Genomic DNA, 12,784 nt, shown 5'->3' with positions numbered 1-12,784 from the left:
AGGTAGAACCGGCAGTGCGGGGTTCCTGGACTATGAGGTTGGAAGCTGTGGGTGGGAGATCTCCTGAGGTGATGAGGTTGTGTATGGTCTGGGAGATGATGGTTTGGTGATGGGGGGTGGGGTCATGGTCAAGGGGGCGGTAGGAAGAGGTGTCCTCGAGTTGGTGTTTGGCTTCAGCGATGTAGAGGTCAGTGTGCCAGACTACCACTGCGCCCCCTTTGTCTGCTGGCTTGATGGTGAGGTCAGGATTGGAGCAGGGGGATTGGAGGGCTGCGCGTTGTGAGGGTGAGAGGTTGGAGTGGGGGAGGGGGGTCGACAGGTTGAGGCGGTTAATGTCCCGGCGGCAGTTGTGAATGAAGAGGTCGAGGGCAGGTAATAGGCCAGCGCGGGGTGTCCAGGTGGATGCAGTGTGTTGGAGGTGGGCGAAGGGGTCCTCGGAAGGTGGGCGGGAGTCCTGATTGTGAAAGTAAGCTCGGAGGCGGAGGCGACGGAAGAATTGTTCGACGTCACGGCGTGTATTAAATTCATTGATGCATGGACGGAGGGGGATGAAGGTGAGTCCTTTGCTGAGGACTGATCGTTCATCCTCAGTGAGGGGGAGGTCTGGGGGGATGGTGAAAACCCGGCAGGGCTGGGTGCTCACCTCTCTCCACGCTTCAGGCTCACTGCCTTTATTCCTGATGAAGGGCTTTTGCCAGAAACGTCGATTTCGAAGTTCCTTGGATGCTGCCTGAACTGCTGTGCTCTTCTAGCACCACTAAGCCAGAATATTTTAAACTAGTCTGGGGGATAGCTTTGATTTCAAGGCAGCCAGACCAGCATTAAACTCACCATGGCTGAATGAAGGAGCATCAGTTTTTGGAAAGGATTTGATCTGTTTGTAACTTTACCTTTTATTAAACAATTGGAAAAATGAAGATACAACAAAATAGTATGATGGATTTATTTAAAACAAAGAATTGCAGATGCTGAAAGGCTGAAACAAAAACAAACATTGCTCAGCAGGTCTGGCAACATGTGTGGAGAGAAAGAGCTCATGTTTTGCTGAATGGATTTGGGATTAAACAGGTAGTGTTGGCTTCTGCAACATCGTAACATTATGTCAGTGAAACATTACTTCATGCAACTCCATTCCATTAAAAGCGGTTGGCATACAATCCCTGCATGATTTGTTGCAGCAGACCATTGTGATTTTTGTTTTTATTTATTTGCAGGATGAGGGCACCGCCTGCTAGGCCAGCATTTATTACTCATGTGTAATTGCCCGGAGGGCAGTTAAAAGTTAACCACATTGCTATAGGTTTGGAGTTACATATAGGCCAGACCAGATAAGGATGGGCAGTTTCCTTCCCTAAAGGGAATTAGTGAGGTAGATGGGATTTTCTGACAATCAAAAATGGATTCATGGTCATCATTAGACTCTTAATTCCAGATTTTTATTAAGTTAAATTCCACCATCTGCCAGGATTTGAACCCAAGGTCCCCTGATTATTATTTGATCTTTGGCTTTATAGTACACCAATAATATCACGACGCCGTCACCTCCTCTAATTGATAATATCCTTTCTAATGAATGTCCTCATTCTCCCTGAGATTCTCCCTACCTCATCATCCATCACATACCCTTGTTGCAACCTCCAGTTTTCTGGAGCAAAGCATCAAGGATGAAGTGTCCACTGTAATGCAATAAAGCTCCCAGACCCGAACAAGCATGGAGCTACATATTGAGGAAATATGGCCCTCATTGGCCCAAATGGAAGAAGTGCATTAAGACTCAATGTTCTGACCCATACCCCTGCATAGAGTATAATGCGATTGCCTTTGTCTCATCTGATGGAGACATGCCAAAGAAGATGAGCACTATGGATGTTCAGCACTTTAGCTCATCATAAGAACATAAGAGATAAGAGGAGGGCATTCAATCTGTCAAGCCCGTTTTGCCATTCCCTTAAAATCATGCTGGATCTGTCGCAGTTCTCAACTCCTCTGTCATGCCAGCTCCTCGTAGTCCTCTGGCTATAAATTCTGTGAGCATGATCTTAACCTCCACAACCACCTTATGAAGGAGCGGCGCTCTGAAAGCTAGTGCTTCCAAATAAACCTGTTGGACTATAACCTGGTGTTGTGTGATTTTTAACTTTAAATACTTTGCACAACTCTCTGCAGTTGAGAATTTTAGACATTTTGTACCTCTTGAGAGAAGAAATGCCTTTACAATTTGGTTTTAAGTGAATGTCCCCGTATTCTGTAATTACATCCCCCAGTTCAAGATACCTCCATTAGTGGAAACATTTCTTCAATATTTACCCTGTTAAGCCCCTCAGAATTGGGTTTGTTTGAATCAGATCACCCCTCATTCTTCCAAACTCTAATCAATACATGCCTGACTTGTTTAACTGTTTTTGATAAGTCAACCTCTTCATCCCAGAAATCAGCCAACTAGAAATCTTCTGAACAGCATCCAATGCCAGTATATCCTTTCTTAAAGAATGGGACAAATACTGTACAGGTACTCCAGGTCAGGCCTCAACAACACCTTGAATAGTTGTAACAAGACTTGCCTATTTTTAAACTCCTGCCTCCAAGCAATAAAGGCCAAAATTCCATTTGCTTTCTCAATTACTTGCTGCACTGTATGCTTACCTTTTGCATAAGAACACGCCGATCCATCTGTGCTGCACTCTTTAGGAGTCTGTTTCCATTTAAACAATAATCAACCTTTTGATTCTTCCTACCACAGTGGATGACCTCACACTTTCCTATATTAAACTTCATCTGCCAAGTGCTTGACCACTCATCAAACCTATCCTTGTGGCACTCCACTCCACAAGGTACTTGCAATCTGAAAAAAATTAATTAATCCTAATTCTCTGTCTTCTGCATGTTAACCAATCCTCAAGCTGTGCTAATACATTACCCCTATATTATCTCCAAAACTGTGAGCTCCCATCTCGTGCAATAATCTTTAATGTGACACTTAAGTGGATGCCTTTTGGAAATCCAAATACAGTATATCTATTGGGTTTCCTTTATCAACTATGTTTCTTATATCTTTATAGAACTCCAGCAAGTTTGTCAAATATGAGTTCCCTTTCATGAAAGCCTAATGATTCTGTTTGATTGTGTTAAGCTTTTCTAAATGTCCTGCTCTTTCTCCCTTAATAATGGACTCATTTTCCTGATGACAAATGTTAGGCTAACTGGCTTACAGCTCCCTGCTTACTGTGTTGTTTGTAAAAAATGTATAAACAAATCATGATGATGTGCATGTATTTTAAATAGAGTTATAACTTCATCATTCACCCCACACAGCAACTTAACAGATTAAATGGCCATTTATTATTCTACATTTTCCTTGTATTTACCCTGTTTCCTCCTGAGACCGGTCATTCATGCTGTGGAAATGTTTTCACTGGAACTGACAGCAACTCAATACTTTGCCAAGTTCCATTCTTTGTTTATGTCCATGCTGTGATTACTAGCAAGTTATTTCATCACTGGACACATTATACTAGAATTTAATTTTATTGTCACCCCTTACTGTCATAACACACTGATCAAAATGAATAATTACATAATGTGATTCTTTTAACATTACAGCCAGGAAATATAATAATTATTGTTTCACTGCAGTAAGCTGTGAATTTCACTTTGCCAGTTTACTCAATATTTTTCCTGATGTTAAGTTTGCATTAGAGAAAGCACATTAAAGTTCTGGACTGGAGAGCTTAAAAAGTCAGCTTGGCCACAGCTAGATTCATATGGTACGGTCAACAACAGCTGCAGCTAGAGGGAGATATTCAATTTTATTAGGCGAAAGTGAGGACGGCAGATGCTAGAAATTAGAGTCGAGAGTGTGGTGCTGGAAAAGCACAGCAGGTCAGGTTGCTTACATCCAATGTGTTTATACACCCATTAAGTACGCATATTACTTCTGCTTTATCTTGCTGTTTAGAGTAGACACAAAGGCAGGAAGCTTGACATGGATGTTAGCAAGCCTCAATCAAGTCAAGGGAGTAGCCAGTGTAGTAGATCTAGGGCAGCCTCCAGTACCAATCCAGATGGTTGGACATGTTTAAGCAACCATTTTGGTCATCTGTGTCAGGATGTTCTCCATATAAGTGGTGAGGAACTGAATGTCAGGATATCCACCAACTACCTTCGGTCTTTCTGCCTTACCATGGATTGTATTTCTGTAGGAATGAGAGAGAGGCAGGTGTGAAAGGAAATGAAAGTAGATGGCACAGCTGTTACTTTTGGTACAAATGGCAAAGATGTTTCGAGTGAACAATTAGGCAGTGCCAAAGTCATTCAATGTTACTGGTGTAGGTAGTTAGGATAGGTCGTAGCAAGGGTGTGAAGATATTACAGGCAACAATGAGAGTGGTAGAGCATGAGCTTGAGAGCAGATGGTGCTATATCAGCAGAGGTGAAGTATCAGAAAGAAGATGGTGCCACTTATGTTACCAGAATGGAGAAGATCATTTACTTTCTTCCTACAGTGCTGGACATTCCCCAAAATGAATGAAACTATGTTAACTTAGGTGTAAACATCAGAATAGGATGGAATGGTTTGGTGTTGTGGCCTCCATTGCTGGGAAAAAAGCAAGTCTTGCATCTGTCCAAACCCCCATCCAGCAGGACCTCCAGGACCCTGCCTGAAAAGCAGTGCACCAAATTTTCCTTGTCTGCCATGACCAGTGCAAGTGTTAGGAACCGTGCAAGGTAGCTCCAGACTGAGAGTAAATGTCTTGTTCACAACAGGCTTTTAAAAATGGGTGCAAGGGAGGGCGGTGAATTCCTGGATATTTGGTGAGTGGCAAATTGTTCCAGGAATGGCCCGCAGTATTATAGAGCAGGAATTGGATGTGACATATGTCATAGGGATGGGGTATATAGTTAATAAGGTGAGTTGGGGAAGATACAGCGAGAATACTCACTTGGCCTTGAGCAGACATCCCCTCATTAAACTTGATACAACTCAGACTTAGCAAAAGTAAATGTAAGATTCAGCCGCTGGAGTACTGTGTCTTTGTTCTGACTTAATTGGAGAATACCTATCAATAGATGGAAAGTGCTGTTTTGGTTTATCATGAGTACGCACAATGCGATACCCGAAACAATAATCCCTTTATATTGTCAGTTTCTCAAGTATTCTAGCTCGCAGTGGAGAATGAAGAAGGTTATCTCAAAATACACCAGAAACTTGATCAGATGGGCCGATGAGCCAAGGAGTAGCAGATGGATTTAATTTAGATAAATATGAGATGTTGCATTTTGGTAATGCAAATCAGGGCAAGGCCTTATACGTTTGATGGTAGTATCCATGGGAGTGTTGGCAAACAAAGAGACATTGGGATGCAGGTTCATAGTTCCTTGAAGGTGAAGTTGCAGGTAGACAGGGTAGTGAAGAAGTCATTTGGTATGCTTGTCTTTATTGATCAGAGCATTGAATAAAGAAGTTAAAAAGTCATGCAGTGGCTGTACAGGACATTGGTTAGGCAACTTTTCGAATACAGCATTCAATTCTGGTCTCCCTGCTATAGAAAAGCAAAGATTTACAAGGCTATTGCCAGGGTTGGAGGGTTTGACCAACAGGGAGAGGCTGAATAGGGTGGGGCTATTTTCCCTGAGTGTCAAAGGCTGAGGGGTGACCTTACAGAGGTTTATAAAATCATGACGGGCATGAATAAGATGAATACTCAAGGTGTTTTATCAAGGTAGGGGAGTCCAAAGGTAGATAGCATAGGTTTAAGATGGGGGGATAGATCCTTTTAAATGTTGCAATGTACCAGCTTCCATCACTTCCTCTGGCAGCTCATTCCATACATGCACCACCCTCTGCGTGAAATAGTTGCCTCTTAGGTCTCTTTTAAATCTTTCCCCTCTCACTCTAAATTTATGCCCTCTAGTTTCAGACTCCCCCACCCCAAGGAAAAGACTTCATCTATTTACACTATCCATGCCCCTCATGATTTTATAAGCTTCTATAAGGTCACCCCTCAGTCTCCGACCCTCCAGGGAAAACAGCCTCAGCCTATTCAGCCTCTCCCTAAAGCTGAAACCCTCCAACCCTGACAACATTCTTGTAAATCTTTTCTGAACTCTTTCAAGTTTCACAACATCCTTCCTATAGGAGGGAGACCAGAATTACACACACTATTCCAAACGTGGCCTAACCAATGTCCTATACAGCTCCAACATGACATCTCAACTCCTATACTCAATGCTCTGACCAATAAAGGAAAGCATACTAAACACCTTCTTCACTATCCTTTCTACCTGAGACTCCACTTTCAAGAAACTACGAATCTGCATTCCAATGTCTCTTTGTTCAGCAACACTCCCCAAGACTTTACCATTAAGTGAATAAGTCCTGCCCTGATTTGCCTTTCCAAAATGCAGCACCTCACATTTAGCTAAATTAAACTCCACCTGCCATTTCTCAGACCATTGGCCCATTTGATCAAGATCACGCTGTACTCTGAAGTAATCTTCTTCACTGTCCACTACACCTTCAATTTTGGTGTCATCTGCAAACTTTTACTAATTATACCTCCTATGTTCACTCCAAGTCATTTATATAAATGATTTATATAAATAATCTCCCCATAATATTTTAACAGTAACATTAACAGTACAACCTCTCCATAGCCTTAATATATTTGTTCAATCAAAAGAGCCAACTCTGAATATGATATTCTGACTCTGGCCTCAACAATAATTTATACAGACCTATCATTATTTATCTGTTTTTGTTGCTCTGTATCCTGATTGATCACACTTGGGATCCTATCCAAAAATGACAGTGAACAGTGAATGCTGGAAATCAGAAACAAAAAGAAATTACTGGAAAAGCTCACCAGGTCTGGTAGCAACTGTAGAGAGAAAGCAGAACTCAAAACAAGTTGAGTTTGGAGGAAGGGTCACTGGATCCAAAATATTAAGTCTGTGGAGAGAAAGCAGAGTTAACATTTTGGATCCAGTGACCTTCTTCCAAATTCAACTTGTTTGGGGCTCTGTTTTCTCTCCACAGATGCTGCCAGACCTGCTGAGTTTTCCCAGCAATTTCAGTTTTTATTTAGGCCTATACACTTGTTCCACCAACAAAGTCCACTTGCCTCTCCACCTTTAAACTTACCTGTTTGAAGCTTTTGTCTCTTTGGCACTTTTACTACCTTTAAACTTTTAGCATTCAGTATAAGGTTTCTCATTACTTTTTCTACATCTTTCTCTGGGTTAAATTTTATTATCTACTTTGGAAAACATCTGCTGTTTAGCCCTCTGAACCATTAACCATGTTCTGAATAATTCTAGTAGTTTATTGTCTTTGCCACTTGGCCTGAGAGAAGCACAACAGTTTGTGTGAAATTTAAAATCTTCAGTTATAACTTCGTTGATTTAATTTATCTTTCTCTGTTCTTCATAATTATGCATCTCCATTACTACATTATATAATATGTTTCCACTGCCTGACCAACTTGACTGTTGATCCATCTTTCTACTGTGTAATTGTGTCTTTTATCATATTGCTACAACTTCTTATCTAGTTTTCCCATTCATTCTTAAAAAGGTCTATAGTCAGGAAATTCAGCTTCCAGTCATGCTCTGAATATAGAAAAATCTTAATATAGCCATGGCATCAGATCTTTTTAATTTGAATTTGTGCTTTGAATTGACTTTTTATCCTTTGCTACATGCATTTGTACAAACCTTGTACCTAGGTAAGTGTTCACACCCCATGCAAATGTCCTGCTAGTCCTATTCTCACAGATTTTGATCATGTGGAGTTTTTTAATCTCTTTCTCTCTCTCTCTCTCAGTACAGCTGATCTAGGAAGTAGTGCTGGACTAGAATATCCTTTTTAAAAACATTTTTTACAGGAGATGGGCATAGCTGGCTAGACCTGCATTTATTGCCTATCCTTAAATTGCCAGATGGTAGTTAACAGTGTCGATAGTGTGGTGCTGGAAAAGCACAGCAGTTCAGGCAGCATCCAAGGAGCAGGAGAATTGACATTTTGGGCAAAAACCCTTCATCAGGAATGGTCTGATCTCCAGCATCTGCAGTCCTCACTGTCTCCTGGATGGTAGTTGAAGGTCAACCACATTGCTGTGGCCATGCAGTTACATGTAGATCAGATCAGGTAAGGACATCAATTTCCTTCCCTTCCTTTAACCACACGAACAGGAGAAGCCCATACAGCCCTTTGAAACTTTTCAACATTCAATGAGACCATGGCTGATCTGTGGCCCAACTCCACATATTTGCCTTTGGCCCATATCTCTTAAAACCTTTGCTTAACAAAAGTTTATCTATCTCAGATTTAAAATTAACAACTGGTCTAGCATCACCTGCCACTTGTGGAAGAAAGTTCCAAGCCTCTATCACCTTTTGGGTGTCGAAGTGCTTTTTAAAATCTTTCTTAAATGGTCTGGTTGTAATTTTTAGACCATGCCCTCTTGTTCTAGATTCCCCAACCAATGAAAATAGTTTATTTGCCCTGTCTTTTCCTGTTAGTATCTTGAAGATTTTAATCAGATCACTCCTTGATTTTCTAAATTCAAGAGAAAACAAACCTACTTTATTTAATTTCTCATTATAACCCCTGAAATCCAGGTATTATTCTTGTAAACCAGTTGGGATTTTCCAACAATCAATGGTTTCATAGTTATTGTTAGACTCTTTTAATGCCAGATTTGTTTCGTTACTTAATATCAACTGGGAGCAATCTCACTGGACACTGCTACAAAAATGTAATTATATAACTTAGTAGCTATAAAGTAGTTTTCTCTTGTCTGGATGGCACTATAATATTGGCATCCCTGATTAGATTCCTGCTGTATTTTCAATTTAGCTCTTCCACTCTTTGAAGAGCCTCTGAGGATGAAATGCTTTCTTTTGATAACAGTTTTTTAAATTAGATACACACACCAATAACAAGTAGTAATTTGTTCCATAAATGTTCACAGTCATGTAAGTGGAGTTTCCAAACCTACTAATAAATTGTTTGTAAAGTTTAATTGCTGCCATTCATCTATTTATATAATATTTCATATATTTTACAAAAACAAAATACTGCAGATGCTGGACATGTGAACTAAAAACAAAGTTTTGGAGAAACCCAGCAAAACTGGCAGCATTCATAGTGAGAGAAACACAGCAGACATTTCAAGTCCAATATGATTCTTCTTTGGAACTATGTAATGATACCAGATCTGCTGAATTGTTTATTTTTCAGATTACCATAGAGAAATAGCTGTTGTTCCAGAGTTGCTACTGATCTGAATTACTTCCTTTGTGTTTTGAAATAGGATAGAATGATGTCTTTCACGAAGCTTGTTTTGCTGTTAACTGTATGTTGCACTGCAAGAAGCAACTTTGGCTACAGACTATACAAAATAAACAAAAACTATTCTTGCAACGACGAGCTGCTTTCCGAAGCGATGAAGGATGAACCTCCAGAAAACTCCTCACTGAAGGACAGACGTTTTGACTACCTACCAACTGATGCATCTGCATTTGCTGAAGAAAAAGAGAAAAGGACATTGCCATTTGCTCGATATAAGTATCTCAACCGAACACAATTGAAAAGAAAAATGTACCAGAATAATGCAAGGAACAATCGTCGAACCAAGTTTACTCTGTCCCTAGATGTGCCCACGAACATTCTTAATATTCTTTTAAACATTGCAAAAGCTAAAAGCCTGAGAGCAAAGGCAGCAGCAAATGCTCGTCTGATGGCACAAATTGGTCGAAGAAAGTAGATTTGTAGATATTTAAATTTTAAGATATTTCCATGTCAGCATGAAACTGCAGCTATATGCTTATGGCCAGAATTTGTTATCACTAAATAAATCCATTTGGCAGGTAACATGAAATGTTAGGACCACTTTATGAATCAACAGAAAATGAGAATTTACACAGTAGCTGGAAATGGTTTGATAAATATCATAAACTTTCACCATAAAACTGACCCTTTGATACAGGAAATCGGGAGCTTTTCTGAAAAGTTTGATTTTATGAAATCAGTCAAACTTATATATGAAAATACATTAATTATACAGTAATGTTAGGCCCTTTTAGTGAATGACTTAATAAGTTAGGCACAATGAACCCTGATGACAGGAAGCCACTTCGCATTTCTTCCCTTCATTTAGAATTCCATTAATTCAGTTTTCACTTAGACTGCAATTTTGTAAGGCTATTTGAAATGATAGATGAAAATGACCAATATCCACCTAGTTCGGAATTAACATCCTGGGAGTTAATGCAAATATAATTTTTGACTACTTGCAGCAATCAAGCTCTATTAATTATTCTACCACAGATACATCAATGACAAATAAAACTCCACTGATAGAGACATTGGGAAACATGGGACAAAAATGAAAATCTTAGAACCAAGTATGTTAAGCTTAATCACATGTAATTGTTTTATTAGATTTTCTAACCTTATATATTGTGTCAGTAACCTGGAGAAAGGTAATGCAGATTATGAGTTGTTCTGCCGAAGGGGTGGATCTAACAACCACAGACTAGGCTTTCCTATTCACTTCTTGCTGATCAGGACAGGTAGGGAAGAAAATTGTTTGTCTTTGTTTACTCACTTACCCCATTTTCAGCTGCCTGTGTCCAGAAGCTTTCAGAACATTTTCTTAGAAATAGACATGCATTTCAAGAGATGATGCAAATTAGAGAAATACATCCTTTGGCATATTTCCTGCCGTGTACAGCTTTGCAGTACTGGACTTTGCATACTTATTAAAATAATTTGCATGCCTATCAAATCCTGCGCCCAGCATTTCTATGGCCGCAAATAGATCTTTTAGCAACACCTTGTAATATTTATCAGTGGTAAGGCCAATGCAATTCCTAGCCGGGGCATGATGGACAAAATGTTGTTTTACTGACAGCTCAGGGATTCAGCAGCACTATATTGCATTCTTATGTTTCTACTGATATGTTAGCATATTAATGAGTGTACCATTACATAGAATATGCAGCACAGGAATAGGCCATTATGTCCAAATTGCATATGTCCATGCTATATCCTACATAAGCCTTCTCTCACCCTTCTTCATATCATCCTGTCAGCAGAACTTTCTACTCCTTTTCCTAATTTATCCTCTTAAATGCATCCATGCTCTGAGCTGCCAGTGACAAGGAATTTGGTTCAGTTGTGCCTCTATCTAAAGTCAGCAAGAAAGCACACATTTAAATGTTATTTTTGAGTTGGATCAGATCTTATCTAATGTTTAGATTTCCTCTCCCTCCAATGTTAGCTATCATCCAATTGATACCTCACTTAGTTAGGAGGTAGAAGGATGTGGGCTGCTCCTCTTGCTCCAGCACTTAAGTATATAACCTACGTATATCTTTAATAATTTTTGCTCTCTCCAACCTGTCCCTCCCAGTTGAAGAATCCATTGTAAGTAGATTAGTAATCTCAGAATCCCCATCAAAATTATTCATATATTCAAAGTCTTGACAGTGGAAAGTATTTAATGCTTGTTAAGCAAATAGATTTTTATTTACAGATATCAGTGAAATACAAGGTAAATTCAGATACACAAACTGTCAAATTTAATAACCTAGCTACATGTTGACAATTGACACTTTAAGTCAATTCAGTGAATTCTGTATATGTTCAACACAAAATAGTAAAACTCTGGAGCAATCAGATTCTCTTCAGTCTCCAAATCTCACTGTCCAAATTATTTTCTCGACTTACTGAAAAGTATCTGAACTCGAGACGTCCATAAACCCCAGTAAGAGAACCACTTCTCAGGCTAACAGACTATTCAGTTAACTGCTTTAAGGCCTCTTCCAAATACAGGGCAACCTCGATTATCTGAACGACACAGGCGGGGAGTATTTTGTTCAGATAATGAATGTTCAGATAACACAGTTACTCAAGCACCAGAACCTTGAGATCTTGTTCAGATAATCCGAAATTCAGATAATCGATGTTCAGATAACCAAGGTTGTTTTGTTCTACTTCATCAATTGCTGAAAAGAGCTCTTACGATAAAAGCTGAAAGAGTAGATTTTCTTGTTTCCATTTCTGTTTGTACAAGTAGCCATTTTCCACTGAGTTTATCCACTAAGCACAATCTCATTACTTAAGAGAATTTAAAGCTTTTACTTACAATTAACTATTAAATTGTCCAATCCTTTGATTGTGTTTATAGAAATAAAACTGGGCTTACTTAGGTGCTCATATTTACAGCCTCAGTATGCTCCTGCCATACAATGTCCTTTTGTTCATATGAGTTTAATCAGTTCATAGTTATGTCACTATTTTGCTTACATAACTTGGTCTCATTATGTGGCCAACACTGGTTAAAATATTTATGCCAAATGCAATTCAATAATTTATTGTGGCATGATTTGAACTCTTTGGCCCCAATTACATGGTGACGGTTTGGGAAAAAACTGACAAAGCTGGGGAATGATAAAATCATGCTGAATTTTTGTATTTTTACTGTTTTCTGTCAATAAGGCCTCTTGCTTCAGAAAAACCAGTGACAGGAAACCAGAAATTCCCAGAGACCATGCTCCAGAATTTATGACCATGAAATAAACTGCAGATCAATGCTTAGCTGTGGAGAATTGGATTGTAGATTGGCTGCAGTTTGGGATTGGGACAGATAGTTGGACCATATGACAGATTGCAGATCATGGTGATGGTTGTGGATGTGAATTCATTTATAATGGCAGTGGGGGAAAAAGAGGCTGCTATCAGTAAGATATTAACCAAAGAGTCGTTAAGAGATTTTGG

At 39.5% G+C, this 12,784-nt stretch overlaps 1 protein-coding gene across 2 annotated transcripts in view; it reads left to right on the top strand.

Moving 5' to 3' along the window:
- The window catches only part of ucn3l (urocortin 3, like), a 37,627-nt gene extending 24,900 nt beyond the window's left edge, over nt 1–12,727 (top strand). For both annotated transcript variants that reach the window (XM_043714029.1, XM_043714030.1), the window contains exon 2: nt 9,315–12,727. In XM_043714029.1, coding sequence (XP_043569964.1) covers nt 9,321–9,767 — 447 coding nt within the window. In that variant the 5' untranslated portion in view covers nt 9,315–9,320 and the 3' untranslated portion in view covers nt 9,768–12,727. The remainder of the gene's footprint in view (nt 1–9,314) is intronic.
- The last annotated feature ends 57 nt before the right edge of the window (nt 12,728–12,784 follow it).

This window comes from Chiloscyllium plagiosum, chromosome 23, assembly GCF_004010195.1.
Source record: "Chiloscyllium plagiosum isolate BGI_BamShark_2017 chromosome 23, ASM401019v2, whole genome shotgun sequence".
Lineage (NCBI taxonomy): Eukaryota > Metazoa > Chordata > Chondrichthyes > Orectolobiformes > Hemiscylliidae > Chiloscyllium > Chiloscyllium plagiosum.
This window is presented reverse-complemented; position numbering and strand designations above follow the sequence as displayed.